The 24,038-nt window shown below is 45.5% G+C and overlaps 1 protein-coding gene across 1 annotated transcript in view; it reads left to right on the plus strand.

Moving 5' to 3' along the window:
- The window catches only part of LOC140315791 (collagen alpha-6(VI) chain-like), a 66,542-nt gene that overhangs the window by 12,821 nt on the left and 29,683 nt on the right, over positions 1–24,038 (plus strand). The window contains exons 2-11 of the mRNA XM_072393371.1: positions 3,658–3,762; positions 6,869–7,471; positions 9,086–9,673; positions 14,974–15,543; positions 16,287–16,907; positions 17,021–17,581; positions 18,169–18,726; positions 19,606–20,184; positions 22,593–23,171; positions 23,261–23,589. Of these exons, the coding sequence (XP_072249472.1) occupies positions 3,687–3,762; positions 6,869–7,471; positions 9,086–9,673; positions 14,974–15,543; positions 16,287–16,907; positions 17,021–17,581; positions 18,169–18,726; positions 19,606–20,184; positions 22,593–23,171; positions 23,261–23,589 (5,064 nt within the window). The 5' untranslated portion in view covers positions 3,658–3,686. The remainder of the gene's footprint in view (positions 1–3,657; positions 3,763–6,868; positions 7,472–9,085; positions 9,674–14,973; positions 15,544–16,286; positions 16,908–17,020; positions 17,582–18,168; positions 18,727–19,605; positions 20,185–22,592; positions 23,172–23,260; positions 23,590–24,038) is intronic.

Genomic DNA, 24,038 nt, shown 5'->3' on the forward strand with positions numbered 1-24,038 from the left:
GAGGCGGAGGTTAAAGGTTAAACTCAGAGGCAGAGGTTAAAGGTTAAGCTCAGAGGCGGAGGTTAAAGGTTAAACTCAGCGGCGGAGGTTAAAGGTTAAACTCAGAGGCGGAGGTTAAAGGTTAAACTCAGCAGCGGAGGTTAAAGGTTAAACTCAGAGGCGGAGGTTAAAGGTTAAACTCAGAGGCGGAGGTTAAAGGTTAAACTCAGAGGCAGAGGTTAAAGGTTAAGCTCAGAGGCGGAGGTTAAAGGTTAAACTCAGCGGCGGAGGTTAAAGGTTAAACTCAGCGGCGGAGGTTAAAGGTTAAACTCAGCAGCGGAGGTTAAAGGTTAAGCTCAGAGGCGGAGGTTAAACTCAGCAGCAGAGGTTAAAGGTTAAACTCTCCTGTCCCTCCCTCTGAGACTCGTCCATCTGCAGCATCTCAGCTTTGCTTCTGCAGAACCTCCTTTATTTGTAGCCTCTGATTCCCAGTTTAGTTTAATCCTCCTGCTTTTTCTTCAGAAACTTTCTCTTTGCACCTTTCTGAAGGCAACAAGGAACACATTTTAGAGCATCTTTCTCCATTATTCTGGAGTCTTTTTAACTTCATATCTGAGGAACACCTGGAGGCAATTTTCTGGCATCTGGCAGCAACATTCACCTTGAAATAAAGGGAAGTACCTGTAACCTTTTTTGGCTGAAACTCAAGTCTTTATATCCGAATAATTTCACACAAACTCCTGACAGGCTAAGATGAAAAACGCATGTGAAGTGAAACTCGAACACTTCTAATTCTGTCAGTGACACACAGTCTGGGGTTTAATCATTTCCACGTGTTGTGCTGTTGTTTATTATCTGTGCTGTAAAACCGAGTCGATTTGTGACCTCGCTGGGCTCACTTAACGATTTATTTATCATTCTGGTGGAGCGGTTTTGGTCACCAGAGGATAGGAGTTCAGGGAAGTGTGCAAGCAAACCTAATTTAGATAATTACACTGATACTGAGGAAGACACCCACTTTAAATGAGTCTCAGCTCTCACAACAGGCAGCTTTCTAAATCACTGGGAAGTAAATCTGTCAGTGAGACAGTTTAAACTGACAATTTCATCCTCTTTCACATTTCATGGAAGCCCAAAAGTTACGATCCGATAAGTCATTATTACGGGAATATAAGGAAATAATGAGTTGGTTTAAAAGATAAAATGATATTATCTAAAATGATGATAAATCTAAGATGGTACCTGAAATGTTTGAGATTGAAATTAACTAATTTCAGCTGAATTTTGAAGAGATTAACTGGAGGTAAGGCAGAAAAGGCCTCATGCTCTTAGATTACCTGACTGTACAGACCCTTCAGATATCCAGGATGGAAACAACGAACTGGACACAGACAAAGAAGCTATGCTACGTTCGATCTATTGCCTCGGAAGCTGGGATCAGCATTTTATCCGGGTGAAACCATTCAGGCTTTAGAAAACCAGCAGGACTGACTCACTGACCTATTAGGAACGCTGTTATCAGTAAAGCAGGTGGGAAACCACACATTGTGCTGCGAAAACACCTCAGCAGCAGGTTCACTGCTCATGGTTGGGCAGAATAAATGATAATAAACACTTTATTACTGCAGCTGTCACCACTGTTTGTGCAGCCAAGGTCAGGGCTGGTGGTGCTCCTCCAGCTTTCCAGGTTAAAGGTCAACTTTGGGAGCACTCCAATAGATTTTCCCACTGGGACCTCCGACTCCCAGTAAGTTTAAAGCATTTTACAATACAGTGACCACAAAACCCCAAAAACTTACACCAAAAATGTTCCTTCATCGTATTCCCACAGAATGCTGCAGCCTAACCTCCAATGAGACAGCAGGAGTTTGTTTTTTGGTGGAGCTTTTGGGGTAAAATGTGAAAAAGTAAAAGTGCACTTTGGGACAAAGTGAAACAGGCCTGAAGAGGAAGTTTCAGACAAAGAGAGTCACGTTTCTGTGTGGAGCTGTTTGTGGAGAACAGCTCCATGCTGTCCCCAGCTCGGTCATTAAGCTATAAGCTTCATCAGAAAGGAAAGTTTCAGCCTGATCTTAAAGGTAGAGAGGGTGTCTGCTTCCTGAAGCCAAACTGGCAGCTGGTTCCACAGAGAGGGCCCTGATAACTGAAGGCTCTGCCTCCCATTCTGCTTTTAGGGGCCTGATAACTGAAGGCTCTGCCTCCCATTCTGCTTTTAGGGGCCTGATAACTGAAGGCTCTGCCTCCCATTCTGCTTTTAGGGGCCTGATAACTGAAGGCTCTGCCTCCCATTCTGCTTTTAGGGGCCTGATAACTGAAGGCTCTGCCTCCCATTCTGCTTTTAGGGGCCTGATAACTGAAGGCTCTGCCTCCCATTCTGCTTTTAGGGGCCTGATAACTGAAGGCTCTGCCTCCCATTCTGCTTTTAGGGGCCTGATAACTGAAGGCTCTGCCTCCCATTCTGCTTTTAGGGGCCTGATAACTGAAGGCTCTGCCTCCCATTCTGCTCTTAGGGGCCTGATAACTGAAGGCTCTGCCTCCCATTCTGCTTTTAGGGGCCTGATAACTGAAGGCTCTGCCTCCCATTCTGCTTTTAGGGGCCTGATAACTGAAGGCTCTGCCTCCCATTCTGCTTTTAGGGGCCTGATAACTGAAGGCTCTGCCTCCCATTCTGCTTTTAGAAACTCTGGGAACCACAAGGAAACCTGCAGCCTGAGAGCAAAGTGCTCTGTTGGGGAAATATCCAACTGTGAGATCTTTAAGATGTGATGGAGCTCGGTCATTAAGAGCTTTATATGTGAGGAGAAGAAGCTTAAATTCTATTCTGAATCTAACAGGGAGCCAATGAAGAGAAGCTAAAACTGGAGAAACATGATCTCTGCTGTTAGATCTCATCAGAACTCTGGCTGCAGGGTTTTGGATCAGCTGGAGGCTTTTCAGAGAATCTGTGGGACAGAACAATAATAAGGAATTACAGTAGTTCAGTCCTGAAGGAACAGATGCATGGAGCAGTTTCTCTGCATCACCCTGAGACAGGATGGTCCTGATTTTAATGATATTACGAAGGTGAAAGAAGGCAGAAACCTGTTTTATATGTGAGTCAGAGGACAGATCCTGGTCAGAAATAACTCCAAGGTTCCTCACTGTAGAACTAGAAGCCAAGGAAATAGCATCCAGAGTAACTATATAACCGGACAGTTTAGGTCCAAAGAGAACAACTTCAGTTCTTCTGAGTTAGAAGCAGAAAGTTCTGAGTCATCACTGCCTCTGAATAGCAGAGACGAACCCACAGAGTATTATTGTGCGATCCAGAGGAAATCTGGCTTTTAGCTGATTGTTTAGCTGTGGTTCCATCTGTGTGCTCTTAATGCCTTTGAGTTGCTTCATAGTTTTTACAGAAACAGGTGTAAAAAGCCTCCATACACAAACATCTGGGCCAGATGTTTGGCTGTGAGGAGGTTAGGCTCCTTTATCCTTATAAGCACACAGAATATGCTGTTTCTAATGCAGATTCATCCAAAATGTCCAAGGTGTTTTCAAACGTTCCAGTCCAATGTGGATGATTCCCTCTGGGTGTCTCTGGCTCACATGTAGAGATTTTAACGTTGTTTGCTGTGACTGAGCTGCCTCCACATACTGAGCATGTCACCCTCCACATTTACAGCCATCTTTGTGTTGCAGGAAGAGAGAAACCTGAGAGGCGGTCCAGCATGGAGGGGAGGCAGGGAGCTCTGCTTTGTCTCATCTTGGCCATGAGTTTCTACGGTAACGTCGCTCAGAAGGAAGGTGGGTGTGATGGTGCAGTTTGGTTTCCTGCATAGCAGCACAGAAAGGATCACATCAGCCCGTAACATCAGTAAAAGTCACCCTCACATGCATGTTTTCTGTCTTTGTGGTGATTTACCACATGTTAGCCCCCTAATCTGAGTTAAACCTTTACCCTGAACTTCAGCCTAATTCAAACCCTGGCCGTAAATACACCTTCTGGCCCTCAAAAATCCCTCCAAACACGTTGTCCCACAGTTTGGGCCCCATAAAGCCCGTTGGGCCCCAAAACTATGGTTTATTCACAGTTTATGGGCCGAACAAACACCAGAAAACAAGAATAAACACACAGAAACGTGTTTTTCTGTCTTTGTTAGCCCCCTAACCTGAGTTAAACCTTTACCCTGAACCTAACTTCAGCCTAATTCAAACCCTGACCATAAATCCACCTTCTGGCCCTCAAAAATCCCACCAAACACGTGGTCCCACAGTTTGGGCTCCATAAAGCCTGTTGGGCCCCAAAACTATGGTTTATTCACAGTTTCTGGGCCCCATAAAGCCTGTTGGGCCCCAAAACTATGGTTTGGTCACAGTTTCTGGGCCCCACAAACACCAGAAAACAAGAATAAACACACAGAAACGTGTTTTTCTATCTTTGTTAGCCCCCTAATCTGAGTTAAACCTTTACCCTGAACCTAACTTCAGCCTAATTCAAACCCTGACCGTAAATCCACCTTCTGGCCCTCAAAAATCCCACCAAACACGTAGTCCCACAGTTTATGGGCCCCATAAAGCCTGTTGGGCCCCAAAACTATGGTTTATTCACAGATTCTGGGCCCCACAAACACCAGAAAACAAGAATAAACACACAGAAACGTGTTTTTCTGTCTTTGTTAGCCCCCTAATCTGAGTTAAACCTTTACCCTGAACCTAACTTCAGCCTAATTCAAACCCTGACCATAAATACACCTTCTGGCCCTCAAAAATCCCACCAAACACGTGGTCCCACAGTTTATGGGCCCCATAAAGCCTGTTGGGCCCCAAAACTATGGTTTGCTCACAGTTTCTGGGCCCCACAAACACCAGAACACAAGAATAAACACACAGAAACGTGTTTTTCTGTCTTTGTTAGCCCCCTAATCTGAGTTAAACCTTTACCCTGAACCTAACTTCAGCCTAATTCAAACCCTGGCCGTAAATACACCTTCTGGCCCTCAAACATCCCACCAAACACGTGGTCCCACAGTTTATGGGCCCCATAAAGCCTGTTGGGCCCCAAAACTATGGTTTGCTCACAGTTTATGGGCCCCACAAACACCAGAAAACAAGAATAAACACACAGAAACGTGTTTTTCTGTCTTAGTGGTGATTTACCACATGTTATCCCCCTAATCTGAGTTAAACCTTTACCCTGAGCCTAACTTCAGCCTAATTCAAACCCTGACCGGAAATACACCTTCTGGCCCTCAAAAATCCCTCCAAACACGTGGTCCCACAGTTTATGGGCCCCATAAAGCCTGTTGGGCCCCAAAACTATGGTTTATTCACAGTTTATGGGCCCCACAAACACTAGAAAACAAGAATAAACACACAGAAACGTGTTTTTCTGTCTTTGTTAGCCCCCTAATCTGAGTTAAACCTTTACCCTGAGCCTAACTTCAGCCTAATTCAAACCCTGACCATAAATCCACCTTCTGGCCCTCAAAAATACCACCAAACACGGGGTCCCACAGTTTATGGGCCCCATAAAGCCTGTTGGGCCCCAAAACTATGGTTTGCTCACAGTTTATGGGCCCCACAAACACCAGAAAACAAGAATAAACACACAGAAACGTGTTTTTCTGTCTTTGTTAGCCCCCTAATCTGAGTTAAACCTTGACCCTGAACCTAACTTCAGCCTAATTCAAACCCTGACCATAAATCCACCTTCTGGCCCTCAAAAATCCCACCAAACACGTGGTCCCACAGTTTGGGCCCCATAAAGCCAATTGGGCCCCAAAACTATGGTTTGCTCACAGTTTCTGGGCCCCACAAACACCAGAAAACAAGAATAAACACACAGAAACGTGTTTTTCTGTCTTTGTTAGCCCCCTAATCTGAGTTAAACCTTTACCCTGAGCCTAACTTCAGCCTAATTCAAACCCTGACCATAAATCCACCTTCTGGCCCTCAAAAATCCCACCAAACACGTGGTCCCACAGTTTTGGGCCCCATAAAGCCTGTTGGGCCCCAAAACTATGGTTTATTCACAGTTTCTGGGCCCCACAAACACCATAAAACAAGAATAAACACACAGAAACGTGTTCTTTTGTCTTTGTTAGCCCCCTAATCTGAGTTAAACCTTTACCCTGAGCCTAACTTCAGCCTAATTCAAACCCTGACCATAAATACACCTTCTGGCCCTCAAAAATCCCACCAAACACGTGGTCCCACAGTTTATGGGCCCCATAAAGCCTGTTGGGGCCCAAAACTATGGTTTGCTGACAGTTTCTGGGCCCCACAAACACCAGAAAACAAGAATAAACACACATAACGGGTCACTAACTGTGCACATTTCTGTTGCTGCTGCACACACACGCTTCAGCTCACATCTGATCCAGTTATCTTTATGTTATTTATAGTTTCTGAAGAGTTCTGTCATGCAGGATGGCGACAGATTACAGAACCTAACAGAACCCAACCTGTAGTTCCAGTTTAAGCTGCCGTGAAACTGTTAGAAACAGGGACTTCTTTTGCTTATATCCATATAGATATATCTATCTATCTTTATAGATATGTATCTATATGTAGAGAGAGAGATTTCTGGTTCTAGATATTTCATTTTTAAACATTTTGAAGCTCCTCAGCTCAGAAAGGCTTCACGTAAGATGAGAGAAGCTGGATTTTTGTGCTTCATCAATGCTTTCTGATGTGAGCACCATCTGAAAGCTTCCTCACACTCTTCCACTGAAGGCATCTTTCAGTTCAGATCCTGCTCATTTTCCCTCTGGCTTCCAGCAAAGCTCCACCTGTTCATTCTGCTCACTCTTCACCTGTGGCCGGCACGCTTTCTAAGAACCACGATCTGCTTCGGTGGCAACATTTTTCTTTTTAGAATCTGAAAGCATGACCTGAAACTCCCTCACAGTCTGCAAGCAGGAGGCTGTGGCCGACATCGTCTTCTTGGTGGACGGCTCCTGGAGCATCGGCAGCAAGAACTTCGAGCAGATCCGTCAGTTTCTGTTCACACTGGTCAACAGCTTCGATGTCAGTCCTGATCGAGTGCGCATCGGTCTGGTTCAGTACAGCGAGGCTCCGCGCACCGAGTTCCTGCTCAACACCCACCAGAAGAAAGAGGACATCCTCAGCTACATCAGGACGTTACCTTACTGGGGCGGTGGAACCAAAACGGGCCAAGGTTTGGACTTCATGCTGAATCATCACTTTGTGGCGGCAGCTGGGAGCCGCCACAAAGTGCCGCAGATTGCTGTGGTGATCACTGATGGCAAATCGCAGGATGAAGTGAAGTCCAACGCTGAGAAACTGAAGAAGAAGGGAATCATTGTGTATGCCATCGGTATCAAAGACGCAGATGAGGGCCAGCTGAAGGAGATGGCGAATGAGCCGCACAGTCAGCATGTTTACAGCGTGTCAGACTTTGCTGCCCTGCAGGGAATTTCTGAGAGCATTGTCCAGACGCTGTGCACAACTGTAGAGGAAGCCAAGAGACAACTCCTCCAAGTGCCTGCAGGTAAAGTGTGGCGGTTTGCAAGGTATAAGCCCACCGGGTGGTCTGATTTCATTGGTGCTGATATAAGGAAGGAAGGATGGATGAAAGCATCAATAAAAAAAGCACATGATCTGACAGATTTAAAATCTTTGAAAACTTCCAGAGATGAGGGGGAAAGATTAGATAAGATAAGATAAGATAAGATAAGATAAGATAAGATAAGATAAGATAAGATAAGATAAGATAAGATAAGATAAGATAAGATAAGATAAGATAAGATAAGATAAGATAAGATAAGATAAGATAAGATAAGATAAGATAAGATAAGATAAGATAAGATAAGATAAGATAAGATAAGATCGAATCAGAATCAATTTAATGACATCCAGTACGGGACAAAAGTCCTGATCCAGACCTCATTTATTTCTGTATCTCCATAAAAACAGGAAGCAGCTGCAGAGATTCACTGAAACATGGTCAAACCTGAACATAAACCCAGAATCTGAGGCAGAAACAGAGTTTTTTCTCAGTTCTCAGCAGCTTTAAAGTGAATCTCTGGTCTGAGCTCCTTTATTCTCCAACACAGCCTGAACCCTCTGAGACCAGCTTTCTGTCATTTCTTTAAGGAGTCTTCAGGAATAGTTCTCCAGGCTTCTTGAAGGACATCCCAAAGCTCTTCTTTGGATGTGGGCTGCCTTTTGTTCCGTTCTCTGTCAGATGATCCCACACTGCTTCAATAATGTTGAGGTCCGGGCTCTGGGGAGGATTCATCCCTCCATAAGACCTGTTGCCACTGATTTTCAGTCCACTTCTTGTGTCATTTGGCACAGCTCAGCCTTTTCTCCCTGTTTCCCTTCCTTAAGAACGGCTTCTTGACAGCCACCCTTCCATGGAGACCATTTCTGATGAGGCTTGGGCCAACAGTAGATGGATCAGCTGAAGGTCCAGATGCATCTCTCAGGTCCTGTCAGGTCACAGCTGGATTTTTTCCTCTTTCTTAAGGACATCACTTTCAGATCCTGTTCAGCTGCTGGAGATAGTTTTTTAGGCCTGACACTTCTTCTTTTGTCCTCCACTTGTCCAGTTTCCTCAAATGTTTTAAGGACACACTGCACCCCATGCTGAGATATGCCAAGTTTTCAGCTAATAGCTCTTTGGGAATCACCTTGTTGCTGCAGAAATCCTATTTTCTGTCTGTCAAACTGTGTTTTCTTTGCTGTTTTTCATAGATGCAGCTAAAGAAATGGGAACAAATGATGTGTCTTTGTGACAGGCTGCTGGTAACAAAGTACCTAAAGATCCAGTTTAAAATGGCTTCTTTGCTAAGTTGTCTGTTCTGTGTCGACACAACACTGGTTCATCCCTTGAGTTAGGAGCCTTTTTCCTGCCTGAATGCTTCATAGCTCAGAGTTAAGTGGCTGAACAAAGAAAAACCGTCTAATGGCAGGTAGGTGATGACATAGCTGCCATAAGGTCGTCAGTAAGTGAAGCAGAGACACGTTAGTTATGGTTTCTGTCGGTTTGCAGCATTAATAAAAAAGATTCCCATCATCTTCTGGGTAAATAAACCCACGGTTGTTTCATATTCCTCAGTTTGTTGCTCCTTTTGCTGACCACCTTCTCCTTCCTTTGCAGAATGTGCTCGAGCCAACAAGGCTGACATCGTCTTCCTGGTCGACAGCTCCTCCAGCATCGGCATCCCTAACTTTGGGGAAATCAGGCTGTTCCTCCGAAATGTCATCTCAGGCCTCAACATCGGCTCTGACCACGTTCGGGTCGGCTTGGCCCAGTACAGTGATGAGCCTTATCAGGAGTTCCTGCTGAATGAACACCTGGACACGCAGTCCCTGCTGGCTCACGTGGACAGACTGCAGTACCGAGCAGGAAACACGTTCACGGGCAAAGCCATCAACTTCCTGCGCTCACAGTACTTCACAGAGAACGCCGGGAGCCGAGCCAGCCAGCGAGTGCCACAGATCGTCATGATCATCACGGATGGCAAATCCAACGATGACGTGCTCGTGCCTGCCCAGGAGCTGCAGCAGCAGGGCGTCATCGTGTTCGGCATTGCCGTCGGACAGGCCAGCCTGCAGCAGCTCCAGCAAATTGTTACGCAGCCTTCGGAGTTCTTCCTGTTGGCCATCGATAACTACCAGGCTCTGCAGACGCTGACGGAGCAACTGCTGGGAACTGTCTGCTCCTCCATGGAGGACCAGAGGCAAGGTGAGGCCGAGGGTAGTTCAGGTACCAGTCAGACGTTTGGATACACCTGCTCATTAGGAAGTAATCTGCAGGCATGTCCAAACATTTGACTGGTCCAAGAAAACAGGAACATGAACGAATTAAATGACTTTTACCTGCTGTTACTCTGCTGCAGATTAGACCTTCAGAGTTCTTCATCCAGTCCAACTGTGCTGGTTATTGGTGTGGAGGAGACATGAAGGTTTAGTTCAGAATTAGTTCAGGCTGTAATTCATCAGAAAATGTCTGAGGAAAAAGTGTAAAACAGCTGGGAGAGACTGCGACGTTATGTTTAAGCATTTAGCTTTAATCCAAAGCAATTTACAGGAAGGCAGGTAGGGTGAGGGGGTCTTTCCCAAGGATCCCTACTGGAGGTAAAACCTTTCATGCAGGGGATTTGAATCCAGGTCTCCCACATGGAAGGTGGCAATCATACCACTAATCAATAGCCGTAATAATACCACTAATATCCAGTCCCCGTTAGAAACTGCAGCGACTAATAAAACCTCACTGTCTCGTATCAGGAGATCTTTTACAATCGTTGTAATTTACATTCCCGGTGACCGACAGACAGCCGTGATACAGTTAAAGTTTCTAATCTTAAAGCTGCTGAACACTGAAAGAATCAATCAAAACGTGATCAGTCTTGGTGGATGTCAGACTATAAGGAACTGACATTGTTCAGTATTTCAAACGAAGAGAGGCTCAGGTTTCAGGGAAGTTTCAGGTCGGCCAGCAGAGAGATAGTGTTGGTACAAATATTCTAAGCTTCTGTGTTTAAATGGGACTGACTGTAATAAACAGGCCATTAGACCAGTTTGGATCATTAAGATCCATCCACCTGAAGTTTATTATGACCTTAGTTTGGAGTCCTATCTATACTTTCAGCTGGTTAACGTGGGATTCCCTGCCTCACACCAGCTTTATCCACAGACGTGGATCTATATTCTATATATAATCTGTATTTTCAGCTGGTTAACGTGGGATTCCCTGCCTCACTCCAGCTTTATCCACAGACGTGGATCTATATTCTATATATAATCTGTATTTTCAGCTGGTTAAAGTGGGATTCCCTGCCTCACACCAGCTTTATCCACAGACGTGGATCTATATTCTATATATAATCTGTATTTTCAGCTGGTTAACGTGGGATTCCCTGCCTCACACCAGCTTTATCCACAGACGTGGATCTATATTCTATATATAATCTGTATTTTCAGCTGGTTAACGTGGGATTCCCTGCCTCACACCAGCTTTATCCACAGACGTGGATCTATATTCTATATATAATCTGTATTTTCAGCTGGTTAACGTGGGATTCCCTGCCTCACACCAGCTTTATCCACAGACGTGGATCTATATTCTATATATAATCTGTATTTTCAGCTGGTTAACGTGGGATTCCCTGCCTCACACCAGCTTTATCCACAGACGTGGATCTATATTCTATATATAATCTGTATTTTCAGCTGGTTAAAGTGGGATTCCCTGCCTCACACCAGCTTTATCCACAGACGTGGATCTATATTCTATATATAATCTGTATTTTCAGCTGGTTAAAGTGGGATTCCCTGCCTCACACCAGCTTTATCCACAGACGTGGATCTATATTCTATATATAATCTGTATTTTCAGCTGGTTAAAGTGGGATTCCCTGCCTCACACCAGCTTTATCCACAGACGTGGATCTATATTCTATATATAATCTATATTTTCAGCTGGTTAACGTGGGATTCCCTGCCTCACACCAGCTTTATCCACAGACGTGGATCTATATTCTATATATAATCTATATTTTCAGCTGGTTAACGTGGGATTCCCTGCCTCACACCAGCTTTATCCACAGACGTGGATCTATATTCTATATATAATCTGTATTTTCAGCTGGTTAACGTGGGATTCCCTGCCTCACACCAGCTTTATCCACAGACGTGGATCTATATTCTATATATAATCTGTATTTTCAGCTGGTTAACGTGGGATTCCCTGCCTCACACCAGCTTTATCCACAGACGTGGATCTATATTCTATCTATAATCTGTATTTTCAGCTGGTCAACGTGGGATTCCCTGCCTCACACCAGCTTTATCCACAGACGTGGATCTATATTCTATATATAATCTGTATTTTCAGCTGGTTAACGTGGGATTCCCTGCCTCACACCAGCTTTATCCACAGACTTGGATCTATATTCTATATATAATCTGTATTTTCAGCTGGTTAACGTGGGATTCCCTGCCTCACACCAGCTTTATCCACAGACGTGGATCTATATTCTATATATAATCTGTATTTTCAGCTGGTTAACGTGGGATTCCCTGCCTCACACCAGCTTTATCCACAGACGTGGATCTATATTCTATATATAATCTGTATTTTCAGCTGGTTAAAGTGGGATTCCCTGCCTCACACCAGCTTTATCCACAGACGTGGATCTATATTCTATATATAATCTGTATTTTCAGCTGGTTAAAGTGGGATTCCCTGCCTCACACCAGCTTTATCCACAGACGTGGATCTATATTCTATATATAATCTGTATTTTCAGCTGGTTAAAGTGGGATTCCCTGCCTCACACCAGCTTTATCCACAGACGTGGATCTATATTCTATATATAATCTGTATTTTCAGCTGGTTAACGTGGGATTCCCTGCCTCACACCAGCTTTATCCACAGACGTGGATCTATATTCTATATATAATCTGTATTTTCAGCTGGTTAACGTGGGATTCCCTGCCTCACACCAGCTTTATCCACAGACGTGGATCTATATTCTATATATAATCTGTATTTTCAGCTGGTTAACGTGGGATTCCCTGCCTCACACCAGCTTTATCCACAGACGTGGATCTATATTCTATATATAATCTGTATTTTCAGCTGGTTAACGTGGGATTCCCTGCCTCACACCAGCTTTATCCACAGACGTGGATCTATATTCTATATATAATCTGTATTTTCAGCTGGTTAAAGTGGGATTCCCTGCCTCACACCAGCTTTATCCACAGACGTGGATCTATATTCTATATATAATCTGTATTTTCAGCTGGTTAAAGTGGGATTCCCTGCCTCACACCAGCTTTATCCACAGACGTGGATCTATATTCTATATATAATCTGTATTTTCAGCTGGTTAACGTGGGATTCCCTGCCTCACACCAGCTTTATCCACAGACGTGGATCTATATTCTATATATAATCTGTATTTTCAGCTGGTTAACATGGGATTCCCTGCCTCACACCAGCTTTATCCACAGACGTGGATCTATATTCTATATATAATCTGTATTTTCAGCTGGTTAACGTGGGATTCCCTGCCTCACACCAGCTTTATCCACAGACGTGGATCTATATTCTATATATAATCTGTATTTTCAGCTGGTTAAAGTGGGATTCCCTGCCTCACACCAGCTTTATCCACAGACGTGGATCTATATTCTATATATAATCTGTATTTTCAGCTGGTTAACGTGGGATTCCCTGCCTCACACCAGCTTTATCCACAGACGTGGATCTATATTCTATATATAATCTGTATTTTCAGCTGGTTAAAGTGGGATTCCCTGCCTCACACCAGCTTTATCCACAGACGTGGATCTATATTCTATATATAATCTGTATTTTCAGCTGGTTAACGTGGGATTCCCTGCCTCACACCAGCTTTATCCACAGACGTGGATCTATATTCTATATATAATCTGTATTTTCAGCTGGTTAAAGTGGGATTCCCTGCCTCACACCAGCTTTATCCACAGACGTGGATCTATATTCTATATATAATCTGTATTTTCAGCTGGTTAACGTGGGATTCCCTGCCTCACACCAGCTTTATCCACAGACGTGGATCTATATTCTATATATAATCTGTATTTTCAGCTGGTTAACATGGGATTCCCTGCCTCACACCAGCTTTATCCACAGACGTGGATCTATATTCTATATATAATCTGTATTTTCAGCTGGTTAACGTGGGATTCCCTGCCTCACACCAGCTTTATCCACAGACGTGGATCTATATTCTATATATAATCTGTATTTTCAGCTGGTTAAAGTGGGATTCCCTGCCTCACACCAGCTTTATCCACAGACGTGGATCTATATTCTATATATAATCTGTATTTTCAGCTGGTTAACGTGGGATTCCCTGCCTCACACCAGCTTTATCCACAGACGTGGATCTATATTCTATATATAATCTGTATTTTCAGCTGGTTAAAGTGGGATTCCCTGCCTCACACCAGCTTTATCCACAGACGTGGATCTATATTCTATATATAATCTGTATTTTCAGCTGGTTAACGTGGGATTCCCTGCCTCACACCAGCTTTATCCACAGACGTGGATCTATATTCTATATATAATCTGTATTTTCAGCTGGTTAAAGTGGGATTCCCTGCCTCACACCAGCTTTATCCACAGACGTGGATCTATATACTATATATAATCTGTATTTTCAGCTGGTTAAAGTGGGATTCCCTGCCTCACACCAGCTTTATCCACAGACGTGGATCTATATTCTATATATAATCTGTATTTTCAGCTGGTTAAAGTGGGATTCCCTGCCTCACACCAGCTTTATCCACAGACGTGGATCTATATTCTATATATAATCTGTATTTTCAGCTGGTTAACGTGGGATTCCCTGCCTCACACCAGCTTTATCCACAGACGTGGATCTATATTCTATATATAATCTGTATTTTCAGCTGGTTAACGTGGGATTCCCTGCCTCACACCAGCTTTATCCACAGACGTGGATCTATATTCTATATATAATCTGTATTTTCAGCAGGTTAACGTGGGATTCCCTGCCTCACACCAGCTTTATCCACAGACGTGGATCTATATTCTATATATAATCTGTATTTTCAGCTGGTTAACGTGGGATTCCCTGCCTCACACCAGCTTTATCCACAGACGTGGATCTATATTCTATATATAATCTGTATTTTCAGCTGGTTAAAGTGGGATTCCCTGCCTCACACCAGCTTTATCCACAGACGTGGATCTATATTCTATATATAATCTGTATTTTCAGCTGGTTAACGTGGGATTCCCTGCCTCACACCAGCTTTATCCACAGCAGGGTCGCTGGTGAATGTGACGGTTTTCACCAACTGTTAAAATCTATATTTCTCTCAGTAACAGCTGCAGAAAAGTGTCTCCTGAAGATGAAGAAAGAAGAATGAATTGCTCTGGTTAAGGAAAGATATTGGGACGCATCGTGGTTGTGATTAAGATGGCTGCTGTTACAGCAACTCTTGTCTTTTTGTGTCTTTCAGCGTTGGCAGAAAGGTTTGCAGACATCTTCTTCCTTGTGGACAGCGGCTTGTCAACAGCAGATTTCCAACTAGTCCGGAATACCCTCTTTCGAATGGTCAATCAGCTCAACTTCGGAGCTTCCGCTCACCGTCTCGGCTTAGCTCAGTACGGCCAAGATGTCAAAGTGGAATTTTCTCTGAACACTCACCAAACCAAAAACGACATCCAGGCAGCCTTGAGGCGCTTCAGCAATCGCCGATTTGTGCCCAATGAGCCACGCAGACTGGGTGCCGCTTTACAATACGCCACCGCTAACTTCTTCACCGCGGGGAAGGGAAGCCGAGCGGATCAAGGCTACCAGCAGTTCCTGGTTGTTCTGAGCGGGAAAAACTCAGATGATTCTGTGTTCATGGAGTCCCGCCGGATCAAATCAGCGGGTGTAACTGTGGTTGGGATGAGCCTCGGTGCATCGATGGAAGAAATGCGTGTGGTAGCCACAGCGCCATTTGCATACAACACCTTCACCAATGCAATACAGATACTGAAGTCTGTTGTTGAGGGAAAGGAACCGGACACCCCGCTGACACAGGGTAAACACAGCTTTTAAGTATTTTAAAGAGTATTTTTCTTTATTTTGATTCCTAATTACCTTTGATGTGATTTGATGGACCAACATTTTAGGTCTGGGATATCTGGTGGACTTCCCATCGCAGGTTACTTAGAATCTGACACTCAGCACACCTGAGACAGGTGACATAGAAAGGATGAACACACAACTTATGATTTCATCCAAAAAGTAGAAAATAACTCATCAAGGTTGTTTTTTTTAATCATATGACCAAAATCATTGGTCAAACTTGTTTTATTTCCTGGTCAGCGACCTCTATTCACTGCTGTTATTATCAGGTGGAGCATAGATTATAGATTATAGCATCATATGCTCAGAAAACCTCGATGGAAACATCTCATGTCCCACTTCATGAGAAATGACAAATAGCCTGCTAATCTTTACTGATTCCGTGTCATTTAGGGCATTTCAGAGACTGAATAAGATAAATAACCTGAACCATTTTCATACCCCTGTAGTTAAGAGTCACCTAGTCACAATTTATGTTTACGTTTATGCATTTAGCTTTTATCCAAAGCGACTTACAGGTAGGGATGTAGGGTAAGGGGGTCTTGCCTAAGGACCCCTACTGGAGGTAATACCTTTCATGCAGGGGATTTGAACTCAGGTCTCCCACATGGAAGGTGGCAATGATACCGCTACTGTGACTCATTCATCTGTTGAAAATACTCACAAACACTATTTTTATTATGACTTCTTTTGCAGATTGCGTAGCTGCTAAAATGGCTGACATCGTGTTCATTGTGGATGAGTCTGGAAGCATCGGAGTCTCCAACTTCCAGTTGGTGCGCACCTTCCTGCTCTCGATTGTCAGCGGCCTGGACATCGGTTTGACCAGAGTCAGAGTGGGCATCGTGATTTACAGCAGCCAACCCAAGCTGATGGCCCGCCTCAACACATTCAGCGATAAGGAGAAACTGCTAAAGTTCATCAAAATCCTGCCTTACCGTGGAGGAGGCACAAACACGGGAGCTGCTCTGAAGTTCGCCCGGGAGCAAGTCTTTATCAAGGGGAGGGGAAGCAGGAAAGATAAGGGCGTCCAGCAAGTAGCGGTGGTGATCACAGATGGAGAATCTCAGGACGATGTGAGCCAAGCAGCAGCTGATCTTCAACGTGCTGGAGTCACAGTTTACTCTGTGGGAGTCCAAAACGCCAGCATGGCGGAGCTGGAACAGATGGCCTCTTATCCTGCCAGGAAGCACGTGTTTTTCGTGAACAGCTATGCGCTGCTGAAGACACTGGAGCAGAGCCTGAAGAAAGTCCTCTGCACCAACATCGTTACCAAGGCAGTTGGAACAGCCGGTCGAGCGGGTGTCCTCAAAAAAGGTTTGAACCAGTGTTTTATAAAAGATCTGAAGCTTTCAGTCACTGCAGGTTGGAAGTTTTTACTGTAAGTGTTTATAAAACACAGAACTTCTTTTTTTCTGTCTTCTTTGCAGCCTGCGAACAAACAGAGGAAGCAGATATCTTCTTCCTCATTGACCAGTCGGGAAGCATTTCATCCGATGAATTCGAAGACGTAAAGACTTTCACTAAAGAATTTATTGACGCCTTCCGCATCGGGCCACAGCATGTGCGCATGGGGATCGTAAAATATGCATTAAATACAGCGCTGGAGTTTGACCTGACAACCTATAAAGATGCACAGTCAATGAAGAAAGCTGTGGAGCGAATGACGAATGTAGGAGATACGACCCATACGGGGAACGCACTGAAATCCATGATTGAACACTTTGATAAAGCCAGTATCTCTCGTGGCCACAAAGTCTCCGAGTACCTGGTGGTCATCACTGATGGGAAGTCAAACGACGATGTGAAGGTTCCCGCAGAGATGGTGAGGGGGCAGGGGGTCACCATCTACTCCATCGGGGTGAAATCGGCCAATGACGATGAGTTGGTAGAAATTTCTGGTGACCCTAAGAAGAAGTACTATATCGAGAAATTCGACGGCTTAAAGGACATCAAGGATGATATCATCATCGACATCTGCCGTAACGACAGTGAGTAGAAATAAGAGTTAGTATAATCTGTGTGGGACAGTTAAGGCCAGCGCCCTGACACCTCTGCACTGATTCTTCAGGGTTGATTTAAGTTGTTGGCCACCTGGGAGTCTCTGGTTTGGTATCATGACATCCCTCCCAACACATTCATGAGAGCTGCTTATTACCAGTTCTCTTTCTGGGGCAGAGACATACAGCCAATGCCACACTTCCTTCACTGTACTACTACTTTATAATGTGTTAAGAAGGCCTTATTACAGTAATGTTTGCGTTCTTCTTCCTCCATCCCTTCTTCCTCCTAGCCCTACAGGCTAGAAGGAGGGGAGCCATGTGATGATAGGTAACCTGAACCTGGTTCTGTTTCATGGGTTTGGGTGGACCCATTTAGCTGAAACCATGTCAGAACACATCTCTGATGTATTTTCCTGGTTTAAATGCCTTATGTGCTTATTTACCTCAACAATAATCTCTGATCTTACAAAAAGCCGGGAGTCAAACATCGAGCTTGATAGGCAGTTCTTCCTGAGCTACAGCCAGGCTCTGAAAGGCAGTGAATATAAATGCTAACCTTGCTCCTCTGTCTACAGCTTGCAAAGATGTACCGGGCGACCTCATTTTCCTGATCGAGAGCTCTGAGTCAATAGCTCCAGAAGACTACAATAAAATGAAAAACTTCATGAAATCTGTCATCGATAAGATCTATATTGGGCAGAATGGAGTGCGTGTTGGTGTGATGCAGTTCAGCAGTGTCCAGCAGCTGGAGTTCAAGCTCAACGTTTACTACAGCAAAGACGAGTTGCACAGAGCCATTGAGAACATGCAGCGGATGACTGGAGGCACGCTCACAGGTGAAGCCATCAGACAGGTGTCTCAATACTTTGATTCAACCAATGGAGGGCGTCCAGATCTGCGGCAGAGACTGGTGTTGATAACTGATGGTGAGGCCCAGGATGAAGTCAGCAGGCCCGCTGCAGCTCTGAGGGAAAAGGGTGTGCTGGTGTATGCTATTGGAGTGGTGAACGCCGACAACGCCCAGCTGCTGGCGATCACCGGATCTCCAGACAGGGTATATTCTGAGAGGGACTTTGATGCTCTGAAGGACGTGGAGAGTAAGATGGTTGTAGACCTGTGTGAGCCAGACAGAGGTGAGGCGATACTTTTATAGTGTCTTTTATCCTTAACAAAGCCCTACAAATCACTTCCAGGTACCCTTTAGCAGGTAGTCACGAGCTGGTGAAGCATTAAGTGTTTTAATGCGGTTTTCTTAAGACTTTGGCTCAGCCCCAGTTCCTCTGCATGGCCCTCTTTATTCTTGTGAATTGAATCGTTGCATCTTTTCTCTTGGACATCAGGGTTAGGGTTACGGTGGGTTAGGGTAACCCTAACCCTAAAGTAGGACTCATCCAGTTATGTTTATGCATTTAGCAGACGCTTTTATCCAAAGCGACTTACAGCTAGGCAGTCAGGGTAAGGGGGTCTTGCCTAAGGACCCCTACTGGAGGTAATACCTTTCATGCAGGGGATTTGAACTCAGGTCTCCCACATGGAAGGTGGCAATCATACCGCTACAGTATCCAGTCCACAGTTATCCTGAGAGCCCTCGATGGAGACCTAAATGACCTTTACTTTTTAATCCTTTAAAAAAAAGGAAGTGTTATGGTCGAGTAAGGACGGCAAACTGAGCCTTTGTAGGATTAAGCACATGCCTGAACTTCCTTCTCATGATGTTTGATCCAGTTTTCATCACCTCACTTTGGTGTGAAAGCCAGTCTTAGCCTATCTGACATAACCTGGTTCACTCATGCAGAGCAGAAGAAGATTGACATGGTGGTGATAAAGGCATTAAACCTTGGTACATCACTATCTTGTGACATATTTTTGAATAATAAACTTCTGCAAATCTTCAAAAATACTATTGACACAACCGGCTCCAGCGATGCAAAAAATTAGATTAATTCTAAGGATGTAAATACCTTCTGATTGTTCTTCCCTTTAACTCCTTTTCTCTGTTTGCTTCCCACCAGAGTGTAAGAAGACAGAAAAAGCCGATATTATATTCCTGGTGGACGGCTCCACGAGCATAAGCACAGCCAATTTTACTCTCATGCAGAAGTTCATGCAGTATGTGGTGAACTATACCACCGTCGGCAAAGACCTGACTCGGTTTGGGGTCATTCTCTTCTCGACAAATCCCCAATCTAGCTTCACTCTGCAGGAGTACGACAGCAAACGGCGGGTTTTAAAAGCAATATCTGACTTGAAGCCCCCAAAAGGAGACACTTACATTGGCAAGGCTTTGGAGTACACTTTAGAGTACTTCGGTGCTCAGCATGGAGGTCGGGCGGAGAAGAGGGTGCCTCAGATTCTCATGATAATCACAGATGGCGAGGCTACTAATCCTTACAATCTGGAAAAACCATCTGCGGCACTTAGAAACAATGGAATCACTGTTATCAGTATCGGAGTGGAAGGAGCCAAAGTTGATCAGCTGGAGATAATGGCTGGCTATGACAAATCCAAAGTTTTCTACGTGGTTGACTTTGACGCCCTGGAAACTATCTACAAGAACATCACTAAGATCATCTGCAATGAAACCAAGCCGGGTAAGAAGATGTGTTGCTGCACATCTGTACACACTATTATGCTTCTGACCTCACAAGAACAAGTGGAAAGAAGACAAATGTAAACATGACTCACATTAGATTTTACAAATGGAAATTGGAGAAAGAATTTTCAGGTACACCCAGAAATGTTAATGTTAAAACAAACTTAATGTCGTGACAGCAGAGCATCCAGTTGAATAATGCAACTGACGGTAGTCCTGAAATCCAATTGTAGCCAAACATTATATATGAACATATGATATAAGACTCTCATGTTAGAGCTGGTGAGAAGTCTGATTGCACAATTCTGAAATAATAGAGCCATAAAAGATTAATTCTACATTCTTGGGAAACACAAAGGTTCGGATGATTGAAATGAAACAGAAAATGAGTGAAATCAGAGCTTCAAACCATCCCTGACCCTAAGCAGCCCTAACTCTACCCGAACCTAACTCTACGCGGCCCTACCCCTACCCAGCCCAGCGCTAACCCTACCCAGCCCTAACTCTACCCAGCGCTAACCCTACCCAGCGCTAACCCTGCCCAGCCATAACCCTGCCCAGCGCTAACCCTACCCAGCGCTAACCCTGCCCAGCCCTAACCCTACCCAGCGCTAACCCTGCCCAGCGCTAACCCTACCCAGCCCTAACTCTACCCAGCGCTAACCCTACCCAGCGCTAACCCTGCCCAGCCATAACCCTGCCCAGCGCTAACTTTGCCCAGCTCTAACCCTACCCAGCGCTAACCCTGCCCAGCGCTAACCCTGCCCAGCCATAACCCTGCCCAGCGCTAACCCTACCCAGCCATAACTCTACCCAGGGCTAACTCTACCCAGGGCTAACCCTGCCCAGCCCTAACTCTACCCAGCGCTAACCCTACCCAGCCCTAACCCTGCCCAGCGCTAACCCTGCCCAGCCCTAACCCTACCCAGCGCTAACCCTGCCCAGCCCTAACTCTACCCAGCGCTAACCCTGCCCAGCCCTAACTCTACCCAGCGCTAACCCTGCCCAGCCCTAACCCTACCCAGCCCTAACCCTGCCCAGCGCTAACCCTGCCCAGCCCTAACCCTACCCAGCGCTAACCCTGCCCAGCCCTAACTCTACCCAGCGCTAACCCTGCCCAGCCCTAACCCTACCCAGCCCTAACCCTGCCCAGCGCTAACCCTGCCCAGCCCTAACCCTACCCAGCGCTAACCCTGCCCAGCCCTAACTCTACCCAGCGCTAACCCTACCCAGCCCTAACCCTGCCCAGCGCTAACCCTGCCCAGCCCTAACCCTACCCAGCGCTAACCCTGCCCAGCCCTAACCCTGCCCAGCGCTAACCCTGCCCAGCCCTAACCCTGCCCAGCGCTAACCCTGCCCAGCGCTAACCCTGCCCAGCGCTAACCCTGCCCAGCCCTAACTCTACCCAGGGCTAACCCTGCCCAGCCCTAACCCAACCCAGCGCTAACCCTGCCCAGCCCTAACCCTGCCCAGCCCTAACCCTACCCAGCCCTAACCCTGCCCAGCGCTAACCCTGCCCAGCCCTAACTCTACCCAGGGCTAACCCTGCCCAGCCCTAACCCTACCCAGCGCTAACCCTGCCCAGCCCTAACCCTGCCCAGCGCTAACCCTGCCCAGCCCTAACCCTACCCAGCCCTAACCCTGCCCAGCGCTAACCCTGCCCAGCGCTAACCCTGCCCAGCCCTAACCCTGCCCAGCCCTAACCCTGCCCAGCCCTAACCCTAACCAGCCCTAACCCTGCCCAGCCCTAACCCTGCCCAGCCCTAACTCTACCCAGGGCTAACCCTGCCCAGCCCTAACCCTACCCAGCGCTAACCCTGCCCAGCCCTAACCCTGCCCAGCCCTAACCCTACCCAGCGCTAACCCTGCCCAGCCCTAACCCTGCCCAGCCCTAACCCATTTCATGGCAGGTTAAATACCTCCTAATCTTACAGGAAATGGTTTGGTTAATATATAAAGGAGTGAGTTTGAGTTAGGTGGGTGTGCTCTACAGTCTGCCCCTCTGGGTAAGAAAAGAGTTAAATGCCTGAGTTTGATGAGTAAACTGCATACATGGAGCTTTAGAAAATAAAGAGAAGATTATTTTATGGGTCAGAGTGTTTGGTCTAACCTGAACATGCTGTGGATTTTTCAACTGTAAAAATGTAAAAAAGTGCCTTAGCTAAATGGCTCCAGAGGGGTTTGTTTTCTCATTCTTCTTTTTAGGGACATATTTTCTTATTTTGTAAAACAAAATTCAAAATATTTAACATAAAATAGCATCGTTCTCCATTGAGTTGCACATTTCATGAACCTTCAAAGGTTCAGATTGTGAAAAGCTGCATGTCCTTTATTGATCATGTCTGCAGAATTTGGACTTAATAGCCTCTTTAGAAGCAAGGAAACATGTCCTCTTGGCTCTTGCAGGTTGTGAGAAGAAGCAAGCTGACCTGGTTTTCCTCATCGACCAGTCCGGCAGCATCAACAGAACCGATTACAGCCTCATGAAGAACTTTACCACTGAGCTGATGAACAGTTTCAACATCGGCAAGGATTTATGGCATGTCGGACTCGCTCAGTTCAGCAGCTCGTTTAAGCACGAGTTCTACCTCGACCAGTACTACAAGGAGAACGAATTGTCAGATCACATCCAGAAAATGAGGCAGGTCGGTGGAGGCACCAAGATCGGGTTGGCTTTGACCTCCATTAAGGAATATTTTGAAGCTTCGCGTGGCAGCCGTAGATCTGCCAAGATTTCCCAGAATCTGGTGTTGATCACAGATGGAGATTCACAGGATGATGTCGAGGGTCCAGCCGACGAACTCAAAGCTCTGGGAATTGAGATGTTTGCCATTGGCATTGGAGACGTCCACGATTTGGAGCTGCTGCAGATCACCGGTACTCCAGAGAGGCTGTTCACTGTGGGCAACTTTGACAGCTTGAAGAAGGTCAAAGAGAAGGTTGTGAAGATCATCTGTGAATCCCAGGATGAAAGAGATCCATCTGGTGAGTTTAACAAGGCGACCGCCTCTCTGATTTCTACTGTTCTGATTCTCTGCCTGAGAAAAGTAAAGGCGCCTTTCCCCTTGCGGCAGACTGCACCATCGACATCGCCATGGGGTTCGATATCTCTGACAGCACGGGAGCTAAGCTTCGTGAGAAGCTGCCCTACCTGCCTGACATCGTTCAGCACCTTTCATCGGTACCAGGCCTGTGCTGCGTCGCACCTGTCCAGCCCAACCTTGGGTACCGAACGGTGCACAGCGATGGACGCCTGCTGGATGACTTCAAATTTGAGGTCTACAGCGAGGAGGTGGTGAGGAAAGTCATGGATTTGACTTTGACTGAACCAACTAAATTCAACACTGCCCTGATGAAGTCCTTCGAGGAGAAGTTCAGGACACAGTCCGGAGCAGGCGTGAAGGTGAGTCTGAGATCGGGTTTTCTCTCTTTACGGCGTCCACATCCCTCTGAAAAGGTGTGGTCTTGTATTATCAGAACTTTGAGATGACATTAAAATCTTCTACTCGGTCCCTGTTGGTGTCTCCTTTCTGTTCTGTGCAAACACAAGCTGCAGTTCAGCCGAATTACCTCACAGAAGAAAGGACAAACATGCTGATAAAGGCAGCTCTGAGAGAGATGAGTTCATGTGGGCTGACATGGATCCATGAGAATCTTTCAGATGCAGTGGAGTTTAACCATTAATTCACCTTTAATACGGTTATTTTTATCTGGATGGAGATCCCAGTGAGAAAGAGTTCACTTACTATTCAGCAAAGACTATTTTATGGTAAATGCAAAACAAACTTAGAATCCAGGAATGCAACATTGGAGCAGCAGATCATCTCAAAGCACTTTGAAGATAAAGTCCGT

Source organism: Leuresthes tenuis, unplaced genomic scaffold (assembly GCF_036924035.1).
Source record: "Leuresthes tenuis unplaced genomic scaffold, fLeuTen1.0.hap1 SCAF_10, whole genome shotgun sequence".
NCBI classification, from domain to species: Eukaryota; Metazoa; Chordata; class Actinopteri; order Atheriniformes; family Atherinopsidae; genus Leuresthes; species Leuresthes tenuis.